Source organism: Rhipicephalus microplus, chromosome 6, assembly GCF_043290135.1.
Source record: "Rhipicephalus microplus isolate Deutch F79 chromosome 6, USDA_Rmic, whole genome shotgun sequence".
NCBI classification, from domain to species: Eukaryota; Metazoa; Arthropoda; class Arachnida; order Ixodida; family Ixodidae; genus Rhipicephalus; species Rhipicephalus microplus.
Genome location: NC_134705.1, coordinates 138134710 through 138155829, shown reverse-complemented (window position 1 = coordinate 138155829; position 21120 = coordinate 138134710). Strand labels below are relative to the sequence as shown.

Genomic DNA, 21120 nt, shown 5'->3' with positions numbered 1-21120 from the left:
CACTTGATGAAGGCATTAAAGGAGACTTTTTATGCCTCTCCAAAAAAGTAAAAAGTAGTCTGCATGTTCCGTCACACATTTCATTTCGAGTGCTTGAGCTGTAGATAACAAGCTCGCCAGTAAAAACAAAAAGCTTATTCGACACTGTGGGGAATCACGATTTACAAAAAAGGCGTTCTGTTTTTTGGAAGTATCTTGTCCATTATATAGTTTCTTCATGATAGTTAAAAAATGGACTACAGCAATTCTGCGACAATTCGCCCGAAATTCCTGCTAAATTTAAATTGACGTTGTCAACACAACTTCGCTTTCGGTCGCTCGTTAGGAGAGGTATATTATAAAATAAATTATTCTCAACAGCAGTATTTTTGCAACAAGCCCGGAATGAAATACGTATTTTCATCACTTTCAAGATGTTTCTGCAACTCTGTCCGAAACATTGTTTTTAGATCTATCAATACCAAATTCGTTCAAATGTATAGCAGGAATATAAAAGTATACGTACAACAATTTGCACATGCAAAAAATAAGGATATATGAAACGTTTACCTGTCTGATATCCAGTTTCCAGCATTTACCTATTCCGCATGCAAGTAAACCAGTCTCCAATGTCAGCAAAACTAAAATAAGGAAGCTTAAAGAAAGCTCCTTTTCAGCCATGTGTATTTGAGCGAATAAAAACAAACCAGTCACTGGCTGGTGCCTCTTTCTAAAAAATATAGTCTGGCATATTAAAATAGAATACGTTATACCTATACAGTTGGGGTAAAAGGCTTGCAGGTGAACAATGGTACATTGTGTTTTGCATGTCAGATGCATAGGACCTTTTATCATGCTGTTCAATCTCTCCGTGAGACTACGCGCGTTCTGTTTGTGTATTTCGGAAAGACAACTGTGTTTTTCGAAAAGTTTGTGTGGGTTCATTTTGAAGGAGCGCGAAAACGACGGACACAAAAGAAGCCCTAGTGGCCCTTCTTCTACACTTTTCTACTTGTACAGTGGTCTCTCTTATGCGTAGTTATATCTACCTAACTAATCTGGCAATTCGGACCTCGCTCATTGCCGTTTGCCTATGCCGTGAAATGGTTGCGTCCTGACATGCCAAATAGTAATAAGAATAATAAAAAACAGTGTTTGTCTCGTTTTGCTTTTGGTGTCTTTTATACTTTGCGCTGTTTCAAAATGAATCTCTGCTTTCCCTGCTTTCTACCTTTCAAGGGTGTTAACTTCTGATGCTACAAATCCAAACTAAGCTAAATCAGGAGCTTTAAGAGGTGCAGTTCTGCTTGATACTTCCTGGATGAAGACCGTACGTGGTTCAATGAATCGTCAATGGCTGTGAAATGGGCTGCGTGCTCAGTTTCATGACAATACAAAAAATGTAGATGAAAGTAGTTTGAGTAACGTAAAGCCTGTAGGTGACGTTATTCCCCTATGCGATGTTCCAGGAACCGAGCTAAACATTAAAGGAAACAACGTTCATTTGTAGTTTGTTCAGTTGCCTCTTTAATTTTTCTAAGGCTTTTAATATTGTTCTGAGGCTTTGTAGGAATTTATGCCACTGTACGTGTTTATATAGAGAAAAACAAAACGTGGTACATGGAAACGTGTTCAAGCCGACATGCTGGCTTATCATTTATCTTGTTGATACAAACAATTTTATTTTGAAAGAGCAAAAGCGTATCTGCGCTAAGCGCAATATAGCTTCAATTTTTTTAGAGTACATCATTTGCTATGTGAGGAAGAACTAAAATTGCACTGTGTCAATTTCCCCATAAAAGATATTGCACTTATTTAAAGGGTGTTCTCAGCTTTAGGATGCGTATTGTGCAATTCACCTAATGAGAAGGATGTGGTGGCAAAACGGTTCATATATAGTTTGCCCCTTATGTGCGTGCTTCTGAAACTCTCTCACACATTTCAGATTAGGGCGTTGCTTCAAGAATGATTCCCAAACTCGCAACTCATAATACGGCTCTCGACCTGCAAAGAGAAACCAGAATGCTTATCATCATTGCCACCGTGAAACAAATCACGGAGCTGAACTGAACACTGAACTTTAAAACTAGGATTTATATACTTGTATTATGTGAGGTGTAGATAGTTATTGCAGCATACTTGCATATGTCACGTGACCTCGTGAGGCCATAGAAACGTAAGGTACTTTTCATAAAGGCCGCCAGAATGGTGCGGCGCATTGTAAATTGTAGTAACCTTCCACAAAACAAACCCTCTCCAAAAGGCACCACATGCTCGATTCGTGAGAATAGTTCCTGCCATTGTGTTCGCAAAAAAAAAAAAATGTTGGCACATGTTTTTCGTAGAGTAGCATGCGTCACTCACCATATTGTGCTTGCGTAACCATGATTACAGCGCAGCCATATTTTCTTGTCATGTAAAGCAATTTCTCCATGGAGAGAAAAATATTATCTGCAAAATTACGTCGTAATCAATAAGGTCAGAAACTCTACCTAAATTTACAGGAATACTAGTTTTCATATTTCAATAAAGTAGAACATTCACCTATGGGGGATAGAACTGTGTATGTTTACGTATGAAGCAACGCACAAAGAGAAGGCAGAAAAAAATTGAGATGGCAGGCGAACCATTGCACTTGAATCTACAATGGGTAAATAAAAAAAACGCGCTTAGTAAACCTACATATAGGTACGACGTGTGGCAATGACAATAAATTTATGACTTTCCGGTGATTCACCAAAGAAGACATTTCACGATTGCTCAGAGCTACCAATACAATCCAATGACTTTTTTTTCAGTGACATGGAAACCTCTATAATTTCCCTAGCCAACTGACCAATGCGATTGCAAAATATTACAGTTCCCATATTCATATATAAGAACGTTTTTGCTCCTACATAAGTAGGAACATGGGACAGTTACTCCTCATAGGCCACATTTATTATTAAATTCTATTTGGTCACTATGCTTATCAATTCACTGTGCTACAGTTCACATTAGACACAATGCCCAATGCGATAACACCAGTCCTGGACATCAATGATAAAATAATGCTATTACCATAGTTTGGAGTTGGTAAGAAGGTGACGAAATTATCGGAACTTGGTACACAAACAGGATCCAATACCTTCAAGCTAATAAGTTGATTTTGAAAAAATCTAGAAGCGTAAAGATGCCATAAATCTTTTTCCGGCAGAATAGACCTAAACAGAGCAGCTGGCTTATGTATTTTATTTTCAAAAAACAGCTCAAGATACAATTGTAAGAAAGCTTTATTGTATGAGTGAGCTTCTCAAGACTGTGGTTAAAGAGTAAGGCGAGAGCATCGTCCTGAACTTCGCTTGTTTTTTTTTTGTCAATACTAACAAAACTTTTCCTAAGTGCAGTCATTTAATTTTCCTGAAGTAACCCCTGAAGTAAAATAACAAGGCAACCCTGCTTGTTTGAGGCAAGCAACTGCAAGTTATTTTTATTACCAAACTTCATTTATTTTTTTTTACATGATGCTTCTTCCCGCTAAAGATTTTCGTCCTCTTTAGTCTGTTTTCAGCCATGAAGCGTGGGCGCTCTTCTTCCAACCCGTGACTGGCAGAAATATTGTTCAGCGCTACTTTTTCCGGCGGGGCGAAAGATGGTCTGGAACCGAACTTTCTACTCATTGCAGTGATACTCTTGAAGTTTTCAGGAATTTCACAGTCTTCTTAAGTTGAGATGTCACAGAGGCGCATTCCAGAGGCAGCAAAGGAGCGCCACAACTCTGGTGCCATAGCAACGTTCCCTATATTGAAGTGTTTCCATTTGGTAAGCAGGGGCTCGGCCATTTTGACATACATCGACGTATCATGTTGCAGTGACTCACCATATACTGAGCAATACGTAAATGTCGGACTCAGTGGCGCTGGCTAAACATTGTTTTTGAAGCATTTTCCCTGCTTATAAATTTTAGGGGAGTCAGCATAGTAACTGTAAAAATTTAGCCTAGGGAAGCATCCATGTTTAAAAGTGAGATTATTTGCATTCGTATAGTACAGCGACATGTCTGCGAAAATGTGCTTGGTGGTACGAGTACTGTCCGACATGCAAAAGCACCGAAACCCCTATCACAGGCAGCTAGTCATTGCATGGAGCTATAAATTGTAAATGAAATATTATATGAGCCCTCCTGTGCCCCGGTGTTTTGGCAATCCTTTTTCTTAAAGAAGACAATGCACGCATGTTTCACGAAATTGTCTGAAGAATAGTACGTAAATCTTTTGCAATTAGTGCAGCTGTTAACGAGTGTATCAATGTGTTAAGACCCAGGAAATGAAACATTGAATCAACTATGTTTGTTAGTGAAGACACAAATTACTGCCACGCACGCTTTTTTGGTGCATACACGCATAACTACTGCCTTGCACATGCCGCACCTGAATGTCTAAGAACCTTCAATATTATTTTGGAACTTTCTGATATGCATTAGTCTGCAAGTACGAACAGTGGTGTTCTTTCTGAAACGAACGTAGTCTCGAGTGATAAGGCTCGAATAAATGCCGTCATTACTTGCCACTGGTCCCATTACCGACAGCCTGTGACAACCGACGCCATTTTCGCCGCTATCAACGTACACCGTGTATTCATTTGACATCTCCTGTCGTGGGCACAAGTTTGCCCCGAAAAAACGTTACGTTTTCAATACTTTGAGTACCACCTTCTTCACCGTCACGACCACGTCATATTATTTGCGCAAAATATCTACAAAAGTACGGTACCTGCAGTTTTAAACTTCCTAATCCTGATTCATGCAATGTTCTTCAAAGTCCAGATAGTCAGTACGCCTTTTTTCGTCCGATTACCTTCACCTCGCCTAGGTAACATTATTTTTTCAAGATATTCATATTCACAAGTGAAGGACACTTACAGTTTTAAACTGCAGAAGCGTGATTTGTAGTGCACCTAAACGTGGAAAATAAGGTGGCCGCACAATAAAGGATCGCTTTTGCACGTATCTGTTACTGCATTTATTATAAGCACTGCAGACGATAATGGTGTTTTATCTCGCTACGTGAGAAAATTAGGCAGATTCCATGTACCGCATCTGTGAATCGACGTTATGTGAAGCATGCGGAGGGAAGGTGACTGTGTTGCAATTTTTTGATTGAGCGACACGTCAAGAAATTACGCTAAATATACGTGCAAATGTTGCACGCACAGACATATGTTAAAGAGTTGCAGATGTTTATATAACCACTTGTTTGCACTTGCGCAACGTTGCCAACTGGAACATGTGTATTAGAGAAACGCCAGAAGCTGATGTGAAGATCTGATGCTCGTGAACATGCTGGCCCAAAACACTGCTACATAAATAAGCTTCAGCGCATGGGAACTAACCACAGTTGACGTTAACCTGAAGTTACGGCCGTACCGATAGAGTACATATGTAATGTTCATAAAATTGGGTAGGCAGCACTGAAACTACTATTGAAGTTTCACAAATATTATTGTCTATTTCAAAAGCGGTGCCGAGACCTGACGTAGCTCTGTGGTAAAACTCTTCATTGCCATGCAGAATGCTTGGGTTCGATTCCAGCTGGGACCCACACCTATATTCTTCGCATTAGTCAGGTCGGCACTACCGACGTCGGGTATTTCATAACGCTCGCGCGTTAGAACTGCCCATGTGTGTTCTGATCGTTCCGTGGTAGATACTAATTGTCAATCACCTGTGGCACATTCCAGCTGTCATGGGTCCCGTTAATTAGGGAGGCGATTGCCGGGCTAATTCCAAGGGCCGAAGTATCGGCCCCCCGAACCGCACCACGAAAGCGTGGACAATTTAAAAGTGGTCCTATTTGGCGCGCCAGCGGACGCCAGCTGTGGCCCAAAGAACAAGTCAAAGCCGAGAGTTGATAAACAAAACAAAATTATATTCTCAATTATGGCAGATCAAAACGATACACAAGCATGCACACTCAACAATAGTTGAATATGATATGATACCAATCAAACAACGTACTACGCAGTACAATCAGCCACACTCCAAACAACGGACACAGACAACAATACGCACTACAATGCAGTCACATGCATCGAACAACCAAGGCACTTAAAGACTAAAGAGTTAGAAAACTTATTCAGTCTACAGTTCTTGGAACAAAAGTCTGGATGATACTCTTCCGAGAATCGCTCAAAGTCGAGCGTTGTTGTCGTTCCGCAGCCCCCGAAGTTTCTCTTCTAGGAAACCTCACTTCTTCAATTGGCCGCTCTCCAGGCTCCGAACTTCTTCGCCGGAAACACGTCGGTTTCACACACGCAGCTGTTGCCACGCGTCTTCGCTCGATAGCGGTAGACACACACTCTTGCCTGTAGCTCGAGTATTCACCCCTCAGGTGGAAATCCTCTTCTTCTCCTCCTTTGTCACGAAAGACAAAAGGCTTCGCCCACAAGGCGGAACACCCTACGCACTCTGGCGCATACTTTCGTCTTCTCCTGCTTTGTCACTAAGGACAAAACCTTCACCGACAGACGCGGCGGAATAACCCCACGCACACTGGCGCTAACTTCCTTCTTCTCCTGATCTCCCATCTCTGCTGCTCGATTAAATACCTTCCGCGCGAGATTCCAGAAAGTTCTCATCATTTCGTCAGCGCGATACGCAGTGAAGGCTGGGGAAAGCGCGAGACGGTACGAGGGCCGTCCGCGAAAGATGACGCAACCCTGCATCACCACGCCCATTTCCATCGAGAACTTTCCAGGGATTGCTCGGCCGCCGAAGTGAGGAGATTCGTCGGCGAACCTACGCTTTCGAGGGAGAGAAAGGCGCGCCCGGAGAGTCTTTGGATGCTTGTTTTCTTTTTTTCATCATTGACCTTGAGGCGTCTCTCCGGCGCTTTGTCGCGAGGATTTGGCGGCGCGCCCTTTTTGCGCGCTCGTTTTGTGACACCAGCATACAAGCGGTACATATCCGCCATTGGGTATGTGTCACTGTCTGGCGGGAAGTGTTTGGCGATGTACGTGACGGGATTGTGACAATATTATTGCCTTGACCAGCGTGTCATATGTGTCAAACGATTTTACCCCCCCCCATTCTAATTTTGACTCACCCCAAATTAAGGGGGTGATCACGACAGCACCTACACGTAAGCGGCTGGATAGATAGATATATAGACAGATATGCTCAAAGGCGCTGAAGTTTGCTAAGAAATGCTTTGCATTCAAAACACAAAATATTGAAGAAACTCAGAGCGTAAATAAAAATTTAACGCAGGGTTGTTGTTCACGAGTAAACGTTACTAGGTCTTTAAAAAAAGAAAAGGAAATTATCAACTAAAGCACCTACTGAAGGAAAGCTATAGTTTGCAGTCTACGATTCTTCCACTGTGGCCACACGGATATCTGAGAATTGCATAAAAAACTGCAGCGTCCTCTACATACCTAGGTTTCGGACTTGCATTACGTCGCATTGCTCCGCCGAAAATATTCCCTGGAGTTTCTTTTTGGTCCAGTGGCTATAAGTGTGATGTTATAAAGTTTATTTATTCATTTATTTATTTACTTCTTTATTTACTTATTTAGTTAGTACATACTGCCAATTCCTAAGGGATTATTGCAGGAAGGGCACAACTTGTAAGTATAACAGTTTTAAGAAGTATAAAAGGAATAGTTCATGCAAAATAACAAGAGCACTTTTGCTAATGACAACGTAATAATATAAATTCACATATGCAGAAGATCTATATAAAACAGTGAAATTTAACTTTAACACACAGACGCATCATAAAATATTAATATAGGTACGATTAGGTCATACAATCAGTCACACGTGCATAAGCTTAACAAAAGAAGTACCGAGAACGCATACTTTTCAAAGGTAGTTAGTGGCATGAGGGTAGAAGTAAGGGTAAAATCCATAGTTAATGGATGGTGCGAAACGTAGCTATGTTATTGTGTCATCTACGTATTTTTTAAGTAGTGATTAAAAAGTGGTTACAAAGTAGGTATTGGTACTAGTGGAAGGTAAGTTGTTCCGCGGCCTTATGGCTATAGCGGGCGGAAGGAGTGTTTAAAAGAATTGGTATAAAAGCGGTGTTCATTTATTGTATATGAATGTTTTAGTCTAGTTAGTTATTCTTCTGTCTGCAATAGAGATGTACTTAGAACGGGAAATGCTTAGTTTGTCAAGAATTCGTTGATGAAGCAATATTAATCGTGCCAGTGTAGAGTGGTTTGCAATTAATGATGATGATGGTAAGTAATGCTAGCAAGTAAAGATGTTAATTTTTTAAAGAGTAGTGGAGATACCTTACTGTTGTTCATCATAGAAGTAATACCGCCTGAAGATAATGGATGCCTGACTGATACTCGTCACTCGGTCTACTTTACATTGAACATACTCGCTTGTGCTTGTTTTGTAAGTACATATACGTTCTCTTGTGCACAGAAACTGCAAAAAATAAAAAAATGTCATAAATAAGACCTGCTGTTTTGAATAAATCTAAGCTTAGAGCCGCAAAAGAAACACATTATGAATGCATTCTTCAATACAACAGAATGGGAGTACATCGTTCGTAATCTTTCGAGCGAGTGCGCTGTGTAGATATAACGCATACTCAGTTGTGCGTGTGCCTTCGTTCACGCTGAGCTGCCTTCTCCCCCGCCCGAAGGACCAGCCAACAACGGACGGGACTTCCGGTGTCGTTTACCGACTCCCGTGGGCCCAGTGCCCTTCTTTGTATATCGGCGAGACGGAAAACCTACTAGAACGACTCAAACAACACGCCAACGACGCCCGGAAGCTGAACAAACAGCGCAGCGCCGTCGCTCAGCATTATAAGACGTTTGACCACCAGATAAATTTCAACGCAACGACCATCCTTGAAAGCGAGACCACCTGGAGAACAACAATGGCAGGTTGGGCGAGTCGGTACTGAGCCATAATATAACTATGCAAAAAAAAAAACAAATGAAATCAAGAAAGGAGAGAAAAGAACTCTTTTTTCCGTTTTTCGCGAAGTTAAATCATGTACCTGGAGGAGAAGGCTACTACTGCAGTCGTGGCATGTACAGCGAACGGTTCAAAACATCAACTGTTCTCTCGGAACCCTTCCCCGGTGTATGCACATGGACTACACTCCACGGCAAAACGGGAGAGGGGGGGATCATTAACCATCCCGCGAGTGCCTTGAAAACGCCGCTGCAACATCGCTGCAGTCACCCCTGAGGAACGAACCCAGTCGTTTCCGAAGCGTCGGGCTGACAAATTTTGACGTACCTAATTTTGGTTGGAGTTAAAACAGTTTCTCAGTTTACTATCCTAACCAAGCAGACATCCGTACATCCTTCGAATGTTTACATTCAAATAGGCGCGAAAGCATGCGGTCATGAGAGATTGGAGACAAGTTTGCAACACTTATCGTTCTTCAACGTTAACGTGAATGTAAGAGTCATTCTATTCCTATTTTTCGTCTCCATCTCACCTAATTTCAGCTGTTATGGCAAGCCGTTATCTGTCGATAAGCACAGAGACAGAGTACAGAGTACATCTAAGGAGCTCGCTCTCCAAGCTTCTTATGTTCAGGTCATGTTCCTCGGTGTGTGCACTAGAGGCTGTGCAATGTCCCCATTATGGCGCACCGTAACTTTCACCAAGTAGAGAGACACTCACTATGCCCCTATGCCATTCGTCATTGTGCTGATAAGTGAGGTGCCCACTACAAATCTGTCAGGCATTATTTGCACTCTGCGCTGGAGAAGAAGTCTCGTCGACAGGCACACCCCGAAGTCAGAGCCTGCGAAGAAGAGGCGGTACGCAAGCTGCGGCAGGAGAACATCGACTCGGAACCTGTATCGGCATTGCCTTCTCCAACTTTCAAAAGCAACCTCTAACCCATGACCTGCTCGCTACAGACCACAATATTGCAATTCTAAAAGGAAAACTCGCTCCCCATCTCTGTAATCAGTAACATAATCGTTTTATATGCCTGCATAGATGTTGAAATTATTAAATCTTCTGTATATATATAGGCGCATACACAATCACCTCTTGAACAACGTCTTACGTCTTTACATTATGGTAGGCAGTTTGTATGGAGAATTCACGATTTCACCTGATCAATCCTGAGCAAGCTCCTATATCATCCTTCACTCCGTGAAGACAGCATGATTTTTTTTTTCATCAAGGATTGTAGATACGTTATTTATCGCTTTTCGCACATTATGTCTGCTACGAAATGGTTGATTGATTGATTGATTGATTTGTGGGGTTTAACGTCCCAAAACCACCATATGATTATGAGAGACGCCGTAGTGGAGAACTCCGGAAATTTCGACCACCTGGGGTTCTTTAACGTGAGCCCAAATCTGAGCACACGGGCCTACGACATTTCCGCCTTCATCGGAAATGCAGCCGCCGCAGCCGGGATTCGAACCCGCGACCTGCGGGTCAGCAGCCGAGCACCTTAGCCACTAGACCACCACGGCGGGGCTTGCTACGAAATGGTTATGGCTACGTTTAGATTACTGTAAATATTGCTATAGAGAAGCTAAAAGAGGCCTTAGTTTGTTAGGAGCAATGTTACAGCGCGCTCTATTGTGTAAAAAAAGGCTTACTGGGTAGTTTCTACTTTTTTCCAGTATTTCTCGAGTTACTCGATCTTTTTGTTATAATTCTTTCAACCATACAAGAAATCATCATCATTTCAAAAATACACCATCGTATTGCGGGAAATATTAATCCAACACATTACTCGCTTTCGAAGTGCATCGACCTTTGCTGCTCATATGTACGCTGTGACTGTCACGTAGCAAAGTCACATTGCTCCTTGGAGGTACAGTATAATTACTACTATATTACTTTATGATTTACAGGGCGTTAGAACTACATTAGAGTGACATTCACAAAACAAGAAGGCTTCCCCTTTATGATATATGACGTTGTGGTGAAAAGAACTGTCCAAGAAATTCGACAACTGTAGCGATATATTGTTTCTTCACTTCGGAACAGTCTGTTCTATTTTGCACATCATACAAGCCTACATTATTGAAAAGTGCTTTGGTGAGAACATAATACAGCACTTTCGGCATTCCAGAAAAAAATTGGGAGGGCATGTCGTGAAATGTTTACCTCTCTGATATCCGGCCTACGCTTACTAACACCACGTGCGAATACAGCGTTCACCAGTATCATGGAAGAGAAAACCAGGACGGTTGTATAAAGCCGCTCTTGAAGCATGCTTATTGTTTTAGCAACTGTGAGAGCACAAGCTAACATGAAACGTGAGAGTGCAGCTTCCTTTGAGAAAGAACTACTCGTATTAGAATACAACTGTAGAATGAATCTCGCAGGTGGGCAATGCGAAATTGTGTTTCGGTCACCACGTCACTAAACGTTTCTGTTATTTTTATTGTGATAACAATTAAAGAGCACTCTCGGCTGGATTTCGCCGCTGGCGTCGGCGTCATGCACCGTATATGTATACGTATCTATATATATGAAAACGCGGGAAAGAAAAAAATCCAGAAAAAAGAAGACTGGCGTGCGGAATTGAATGTGGGACCACCGCGTCGTGAATGCGAGGCGTTAACGACTGAGCTAACAAAAGATACCTCCTTTTAAGTTAAACGTCAAGCTATCTATATGTACCACTTACCGCTGTTGGCTGGCATCAAGTGGGGAGGAGGGCTATGGTGTTTTCAGCATTATCAGCAAGATGGCGCAATGCGCGCAGCGGCCGTCGTCTACCACGCGTACTTTTCCCAGCGGAAATGAGGTTAGGGGATTATCTCTCATGCACCCTTATGTCCCGGTTGGGAGGATCATACATCTTGGCTGGCATTCGGCTTGCACCGAAACGTTCTGTTGTAGTTACGGAGCGCACAAAAATCCCTGCAATCGTCGCACAGCCTCCGTATGCGAAAAGGTGGCGCTTTTCAGACAAAACGAAGTAACAACTGAGACGCTTATTTGCGTGCAATCTGTACCTGCGAGCACGTTTCGCGTGTCATCTGTGCGTGAGAAACGTGAGGTACGTTTCGATCTGCTTGCAATTCTAATCGTGACCTTCCAATTTGTTGCTATCGCGTTCATTGCTTTGCCTTTGCGGCAGAGCTGTGACTTTTCTAAAATATGGCATGCGTGCTTTTGGGTGTGTTTTACTTCTGTATTGTATTTCCCACTGTGGTACACCTAACAGTTAAATAGAGCAGCAAGTTTCAGTCATTCTGTAGTCACCAAACACCTTAGGAGGAACTGTACTGGTTGGTCTGCTGAGTTTATTTCCAACACTTGAAAGACTTTTTGCTCCCCGGGGATGTAACACGGTGTACAAATCCTATCCTTTTACCCACAAAAACAGAAAAAATCTGTGCGCTCGTGTTAATCTTGTGGCTTCTGCGCGTAAGAGCATAAAAATGACTAAATTAGTATAGAGTAGTAGAAAAAACGCGGCATGTGTGGGATTGAACGAGTGTTGGCTAATGTTGTTGCACCATATCAATTGTGCTCCCACCGTGCACAGTGCGGTGCAAGTCTTCCAAACAACGCCTTTCATCAATATGCCACTTCAAGAATGAAACTGTTCTTGGTCATGGAGCGACTATGATTCATTGCCATCTTGGCTAAAGCTCACCGCTCTTTTGCACTTCTTCCATTTATTCCCGCCTTTTTGAAGCGTGAAAGAAAAAATATGAATAAACAGGCTCCGCTGATGAGATTAACAGTAAAGGACAGCAGTGTAGCAAGATCACATTAAGAGCGCTTTGTACTTGGGCGACATGTGACGCGTTGCGACGGCCACATACTCGCAGTTATCACATGCGCCGAAGTGCGTATCTTTAAAGCACAATCGCATCGGTAGCTTTTGGATGCCGTTACGTTACAATATAACATTCAGAAGACTCGAATAAATTCCCTTTTAATTTGAGAAACTTGCAGATATGACGAAGTCACTCCATTTTGTTGGATGGACTTTGAAATCTATTATCGAATGTTTATTGACTACTCTCATTTCCTATCCTCATGGATATGATTCATAGCTCTACCCTGTACATAAGACTTGCGCCACACGTGATCGCATCTGGTGAGGATGAGCTTTCTGCGGCTTCATGTCTGACATCGCACCGCTAATGATAGCATCTCTCACCAGTTGCAAAAGCACCAGTCGTCAACTTTTGTCTGTTTTTGACATGAACACACAATTTTACATCTTGAAATTTTGACCCTACGTGTAGATAGTTGTTGCACATCGGTGCACAAATAACCTTGTCTCTACGAGTGTGCTTCAAGAGTTTCCGTATGCCCTCCTCTTGAGGTCTTTCTAAAACAAATTAATCCCGAATTCTGAGCTCACAGTAAGGTAGGCTTCGCTGAAAGAGATTATGTTTTTTGTCTTAATAATGGTGACTATTCACCGTGAAGACCTTTACGCATAGTATCGTACGATGGTTAACTAAAGTTGATATTCCGCAAGGTAGGGCCTAACTTGTGAGAATATTAACACAAATACCAAGTGATATTGTAAATATGCGCAATTGCGACACATTTGTGAGCTAACGAAAAATGTAGGATTTAGAAGTGTAAGAGTGAGTAGCTTCCATATCTTTAGTTTAGTTCAGTACCTTTATTTTTGCATACCGCATACCCTTATGTAATGCCCTCGGGCCTTTAAGGATGCAATAAATAAAATGAGGATTTCCTGCGTGCTACATTGCATTACCATGCTTTCTTTGTATGCTAACTTGTGCTAGTCGCATTTTCCATTCTTTATGTCTCATGTTTTTGACAACAATTTTTGTTGGACACAACCCTGAAGTGGCATGTGGGTAGAAGTAAGGGTAAAATCAATTGTTAATGGATGGTTCGAAATGTTTGCAGTTTATGTTTGTGTGTCATCTACGTATTTTTCAAGTCGTAATGGAAAAGTAGTTTCTCATCAATTGTAACTCCCCCCAATGTAGTGGTTACATGGACCCTCGGGATATATGATAAGCAAATGTGAACATTGGGGTCCAGATCTATGGGATTGTATATTTCGCCATTACATATTGTCGGAAGGCAAGTCCTGGCCATTTCGTAACCCTGTTTTGTAGGGGCTGATCCGTTTTATTCAACGCAACCAAGACATTCATTTTAAGTGCCCACGTTTCTGCCACCCTTTAAGGCTAATAATCTACCTACGACTCCTTTACTTTTTTATTAGACTAATCGTTATCCGTCTTGGGCCTCGTCCGTCTTTCGGTATTGTGTTTTTCCATTCGACCTTCAATATCTGAGCCCCATTCTATTCTATTTAACCTTGAGTCCCTTCTCGATTCCCTATGCATGTAATTATCTGCCCGATTCCTTCACCCCTCATGTTTGCCGACAACGCTGCTAGGGGCCCCGAAGAGTGCCGACGCGCTCATATGAAGCTCGGCAACTTTCAGTTTTTTGGTCAGTTTTCCGTGTGTGGCGGACTTTTCTTGGCTGCGACGTAAATCCTAAGCTTTTTCAACACCTTTGAATACCACTCTTGTCGGTGAGAACCTGCTTTTTCTCATCATTACGACCCTGGTCTTTCCAGGTTAAGTGTGAAGCCTATAACGGCGAGAAGGCACCAGCGAATCCTATAGCGTCTCGACGGGGCCTGAGCGGCCGATGGCTGCCTCCACCCCGTCAGCTCTAGATGCGGGCTGCGAGTACATGGATGGGATGGGCTTTCGAGAGGCAGACGCGCATGATCTTGCGGCTTTGCAAGACTCGAATACATCAGACGCCGGCAGTCCGAGGCAGCGGGAGCTAAATGGAGACTGGCTGGTAGCGCTGACACTGCGTCAGCGGAAGGCACAGACTCGCGAGAGCAAGCAAAAGACGTTGTACTAAGGCGGCGTTGCTAGCCAGCTGCAACCCGCTGAAGCGTGGACCCAGGAACGTCCACGCAGGCAGCCGAAGTATCACAGACTTTCACCTCTTCTAAATTATGGTTTTAAGGTCATAGTCAGGCCACACCAGGGCCTTACAGAAAGAAGTCTCACAAGCCCGATGCTCGCCGACGCGGTGATAGCCGCACGCAAAGGCTTGATTACAGGTGAGCAATTTTCGCTTCGCATCAAGCCTGGCTTGAACATCTTCATAGTCTCTATGCCACACCAAGAGGTTGCCGAGAAAGTGAGTCACACCGCTAGTTTGATGCTAATTGGACGGCTAGATGCAGTCAAGTCCTATGTGGTGGCCGGCGAGAGAGCCACCCAAGGCGTGATAGATGCACTTTAGCCACACACCCCATCCGATGAGCTCAAGGCAAATCTCCGGGTGCGCACACAAGGCGTGAAAGTCTTACATGCATAGACCCCAGACAGTCACAGGAAATATCCCAGACAACATCCCAGACAAAGTCACAGTTGATTTCCCAGTCGCAGTTCCGGTCAAGATCCCGGTCGAGGTCCCAGTCCAGGTCCCGAACAAGGACCCAGAAAAAACGCCCTTTTAAGCCGCAACAACACGCCAGATCCCACTATTTCCGAAGCCGCAAAGCGAATGCTCCAGGCCAACCCACGTCGCCTCGTCTAAAGGAGGTAAGGCGAGCAAACGTCAAGTCTCCCTTTGCTTTACTCACTAACAATCCAGAATACAGGCAAATTATAGCCAAGAACAAACTCCTTCGCAAGAGTCTGGCGGAAATTAACAAAGGGTTGGTGTCCCTCCAAGCTCGCCACAAACAGACCCTACACGTGGTCTCTCATCACGCGGCTGGCCACGTTTCGGGCCAAAATGAAATGTCCTCCGGGTCACCTGAATGTACCCTCCCTCAAACTATGCAGCAACTTAAAAGCATGCAAGCTTTTCACCAGCAGATGCATTCTAAATTTAATAATCTTAAAGTTTATGTCTATGAATTTGTCACTAGAGTTAAAAGTAACGTGAGCAAACGCACGAATTCTAGCCCAGGTTCGCCGGTAAGCCGCCGGTCGAAACAGGCAGACGTCGCGGAAACCACCGCTATCCATCATGGCTAATCTACCACGTAATAGACGAACACAAGTAAACCATCTGGAGATCTGGCATTGGAACTGCCGCACATTTCATAAGCGCGCGGCAGCTTCTCACCTGTTCATACAAACAATACCAGTGGAAAACGCAGGTGTCGGGACCCCTGCCGCACGCAAGCCGGGGAGAAATAAGCCTATTGGCGACGCTCTTTCACTCTCTGCTGGTGTGCGGCAGATGTGCCGGCACGTGTGTTGCGGCTGTGCGGTCAGCGCATGGAACGGCCCTGCAATCTAGTGAGCATTGTTGGAATTACCGCCTTGAGCGGCCACTGATAAGCGCACACCGGCAACACTGGCGTACACGCCAGTGGTGGCCTACATTGCCACCGGACAAGGTGCCGGCATTAGAAGCTTGCCGACCAAGCTCCAGAAATACCTGGCGTTCTAGCAATATGGTAGAACACCTAAAATCCTTGGCTTCGATTTACACTTGAACTGAAGTTTTATATAATTGCATGGATCTTAAGTTTGTCTCATGGACAAAGCTGCCATTTGCAGCTGCCAGAAACAACGACGTCAACACCAATAAAGAAACGTCTATGAAATGAGCTCGCTGACGTTGCCTCTCTAAAAGAAGCCTTGCACAACTGCTAGCTTCATCAAGCGATGGAATTAAAAGCTTCGCAGGGTGAAGATACAATAGCACTGTGGTCGAAAAATGGCGGTGCTAATTCGAGATCACTGGGAGAATTCGCTGCCCTGCACTGGACATGAACTCTCTCTTAGAATGGTGGTGATGACAATGTGCATTGGATTATGCAAATACGCAAGTACATGTTTCGACACGTTTAAAAAATGAGCGAAGTCTATCTATGACTGCTACTAATGCAAAACGGGAGTGCAGCCTGCCCGTGTTTTAACTGGATAATTTTTGGTGAAATATTCATTTGCATTTATTCATTTTATATGCTATTTTTATATTCTATTGTATATTATGGCATGTTCAACTTTATTCACGTCCGGAAGATCAACCTTTAGTTTCACTTAGGTGGCTCCTACGTTTGGGGAGTTAGGTTCAGCCTTACCACCGTATCATAGGCTTTCTTGGCACCCAGTACCTTATGTGAAAGACCCCCACTGTGAATGACTCTTCGTCACCAGTCTGTTTCCTTGTCACAGATAATAAAAGCTATAGTGCACTGCTAAAGCACATGTTGTATAGTAGTGATGATTTTACAATTTTTTGAATTTGCATTACACCTTTTGTTCTGAATAGATTTGGAAAATCCTTTGTAATTGTGTATCTTTTTCTTTTCTAGCTGTGCGAAGTGACCCGTAGTTAGACATAACGCTTTTTTGGCGTATTTGAAGTAATAATTGCTATTTTATTTACTCTTCATTTTTTTCTATTCTTGGTTATTTGATATCTTTGTACTGTTGCGTTTAGGGGCATCAAGACAGCTTTGAAAAAAAAGAGCACTGTGTGGCCTTAGGTGAATTAGGGCTGGAACACTTCAATGTACTCGTTCACTTGGTTACAGCAATGTACAGTCAACCACAAAAGTTTGACGACCACATGAGCGCATGCCAAACTGCCTGTCCGCGCCATCTACCGTCGACTGCTGTGCTAGGCTAGAAATGGCTTTATTTTTTTTTTTCACTAGCCTTTCAATTTTCTACTGCCACGTAGCGCATTGTTAGTTCGCCGTGTTCCAGCGGAGCGCTTATCTGCAGTACAACTGTCACATTTCTCTCTTCATAGCAGGGTCAAAACATTCACAGGGTGCCTCGAACGCAGATGCAAAAAAAAAACGCATCGCGTTAAAAAGTGAATTGTGAAAATTTTTTGTACGCAGTCAGAAAAATAATGCAGACCAAACATTAAGGGGGGGGGGGGAAGAAATGTTGCGTAGGCGCGGCGGTGCTGTCGATCACCGCTGATGTAGCGAAGTGTCTCGAAGAGGCTGTTGTCCACGCGCTCACGTGGTCCGTAAACTTCTTGTGGTTAACTGTAGGTACACCGAAGAACGGCGTTCAACACTAGCACGAGTTCCTTAGAGGAATACTAAAGCACTTTTTAAAATAAAACAAAGTTGTGGTGCCATGATACGTAATATCGTGCGGCGAACTCGAGTATGCAGACGAAAATTTGCACAACCAAAATCAGATGAGTTTATTTTGCCGAAAACTAGCAACAGGCGCCTCACCCGGCATCGCGAGTTTCACCGGCGCATGTGATTGGTCGCAGCTCCATGACGCCACGTTCGGAACAGTGAGGTCAGCAGACTGCACTCACCGGCAGTCGAAGCCATGGTTATCTGTTGAAATCGGGTGATTGCAGTTACTGTGGAAGTCACGACGAGTTGGCTGTATGACCGTGCGTATTAGAGCCGGTCACCACTGCAAGAGCGACAACCGAATATGATGGCAGCACCGATAATACGGCGCCGGAAAGTGATTCCCAGCCGGCCACCTTCCGCTGCGTGGGAAACATAGACTGGTGCGTATGAGATGCATATCACTGCCTAATTTCACTGTAGCAAGCTGACACAAATGATACGTATGATGCGTTCAAACATTGATACTAAATGTGATAAGGAATAGCAGCATCGGCACTCGCTTTTAGCCGCGTATTGGCGCGGTCCACGCTACGCACGCGCATCGTGTGTAAACATCAGATGTGTGCCAATTTAACTACTCAAACTGAAGCGTTGTTGATGCAGTCAGCATCCAACTTCGCAGCGGGCAAAAAGCATGCCATGAATCAGTGTGTTACTGCGAAAAAAAAATACACACAAGGGTCGCACTTTGCCGCACTGGTGACATGTGCTCTAAAGTGGACTGCGAGCTTGTACTTGAATAGCTTGGCTGACATATTTTGCAGTTATGTTTACAATACTGTCGCTTTTTCTATCTCATGGTCAGTACTAAGGTGATGGTGTGGTAAAATGCAAGCGGTATATTAGACATACATTTGGTATGTATTAGACCTCCTGGTATGCAGGATCATTTACCCAGTTTACCTGCAGTGTTTGTGCGCGTCTCTTGCTGTAACAGGCCGAAATTGGACCTCGGGAAGAAGAGAGAAGCTAATGTTATAGCTCAGGAACCTCGACAACCAGATGTGGTGTGTTTTCATTATTTTCATTTTTTTCTCAAAACACGTTTGCACTAACTCCGATTTAGTCCGCTTTTCTTATTCATGATCTGAATGTAACATGCACCACCTGGCTGGTCTATTTGCTAGTGTACTCGGCTGCTGACCCACAGGTCGCGGGATCAAGTCCCGGTAGTGGCAGCTGCATTTTCGGGGGAGGCAACGCTGTAGGCCCGTGTGCACAGATTTGGGTGCACGTTGAGGCCACCCAAATGGTCGAAATTTCCAGAGCCCTCCATTACAGCATGTCCTATAATGATATGATGGTTTTGGGGCATCAAACCCGGCACATGCATACATTTACCAATCAATCAATCAATCAATCAATCGATCAATCAATCAATCAATCAATCAATCAATCAATCAATTATGCATTAAACTCATTCTAATTGAATTAAACGTCCGCAAACGCCTCTACAACATCTTATGTAAATTATACCATGCAGAACATGCGCGTCATGATTTGATTGCTCGGACCTGTCCCTTAAAATTATCATACACTTTTGTGACGCCATACTAATTTCGATATATATAGACTTAATGGAGCGGGCGCAAGAGCACCAAGGCCATGGCATGTGAATCTATGTGATTCATGACAAGTATAGATAGTTTTTCCAAACAGCGCAAAAACAGCGGCACAAAATGAGACTCCACAAAACACGCCATGACTTCAAACAGGGCTTTATTGCGCGAACATGTAATATACAGGCAGAAAAAGATGTATCAAGGCGCGTGATAAACATGGATTAGCTGAATGGACGGCGAGCTAGCGCAAGAACGGCCACGCTTGATCATAGTGAATTATGCTTCAATGATCTTGCTCGTGCGTCCGTCTGAATGCTTTCTTACGACGGAGACGTGAGTGAAGTGCGGTGCGCAATTACGCAATCTGCAACGTAGCACCAAGTTGCTGCCTTGCTTTTGCCAGAAAGTTCTGGCATGACCTCTGAGGCTATCACTAAGGCAGCGAGCATACAGTTTGTCTTAGGTAGGAGCGGCTGCAGCTTGAAGGGTTGTGATAAACTACTCCCTTGATGCAAGTAGTGACAGGCTTCCGGTATTTATTTTTGCATCCTTTCTTGGACGGTTTACATCGATTAAGCATCTGCAAAGGCTTTTAGTTATTTTTTTTTGCAGTTGAAAAGACAACTGAAATTCGCGCCCTGCCCGGCTCCTTTTTTAATCTGTGGGACACTGCATGCATCTAAGGAAAGACAGTGAGCATTAATTTGTCGATCTGAGTAGAACTACCGACTCTTCGAATCTGGCTGTCACCATTTTGTACGCGAAAGATATAATTTTTTGATGGCAACCAAGCGCACTAAAACAGTATTTCTAGTTAGTAGATGGGTTTAACGCTGTGGCGTTCACAGGAACGGCTATTTGATTCTAACAATATTATTGTGTCTAATCAGCATGTACAGTAAATAACTACCCCTATAACTGAATTTCGGCAAAGCCAGACTGCGACATTATGTTTACCGTCATGTTCTACTTAGCTTATTACGTATATTGAGCGTGAATATTGAATATGACACATATTGTACAAGTAAGTTCTGCATATCAGTGTCATCAGTTGCAATGTTTCTGTGCCACATCTCTTAACAGCAAATATTAAGTGCATACATAAGCTAGCGGAGGCACCTTTCTACTTTGGTTGACTGATTCTGAAAGGAACCACGGTTTTTAAGTATGTCTTGGCAATACGGATGGTACACCCTTCTTCCCTTGCTTTCTCGTTTTCGGTATTGCTTGATACACTTGTGGTGAGGACCAGTTTTTATTGACGAGTTCGAAACGAGGAGGTCATATATGTGTTTGTGACCTAGAAAAGAAAGTATTCATTTCGCATTTGAAAGACATCTGAGGAAGACATTACGAACATGGAGGTGTGCGAGAGTAAAAGTCAGTAAAAGCCTTCCTAATAAAAAAATGATAATAAGAATAAGGTGTTTATAGAGAAGGAGGAGGAGACGTCGGCCTTTAGAGCGGGTTTCTGGCCTGCTACTCCACACGGGGGTAAGGAGAAAAAGGAAAGAAAG

General features: G+C 43.4%; 1 protein-coding gene across 2 annotated transcripts in view; it reads right to left on the bottom strand.

The window, feature by feature from the left end:
• LOC119167322 (uncharacterized) overlaps positions 1 to 21120 on the bottom strand; it is a 60857-nt gene that overhangs the window by 14071 nt on the left and 25666 nt on the right. For both annotated transcript variants that reach the window (XM_075866683.1, XM_075866684.1), the window contains exons 5-6: positions 2344 to 2430; positions 1839 to 1983 (exon numbers count right to left, since the gene is read on the bottom strand). In XM_075866683.1, coding sequence (XP_075722798.1) covers positions 1839 to 1983; positions 2344 to 2430 — 232 coding nt within the window. The remainder of the gene's footprint in view (positions 1 to 1838; positions 1984 to 2343; positions 2431 to 21120) is intronic.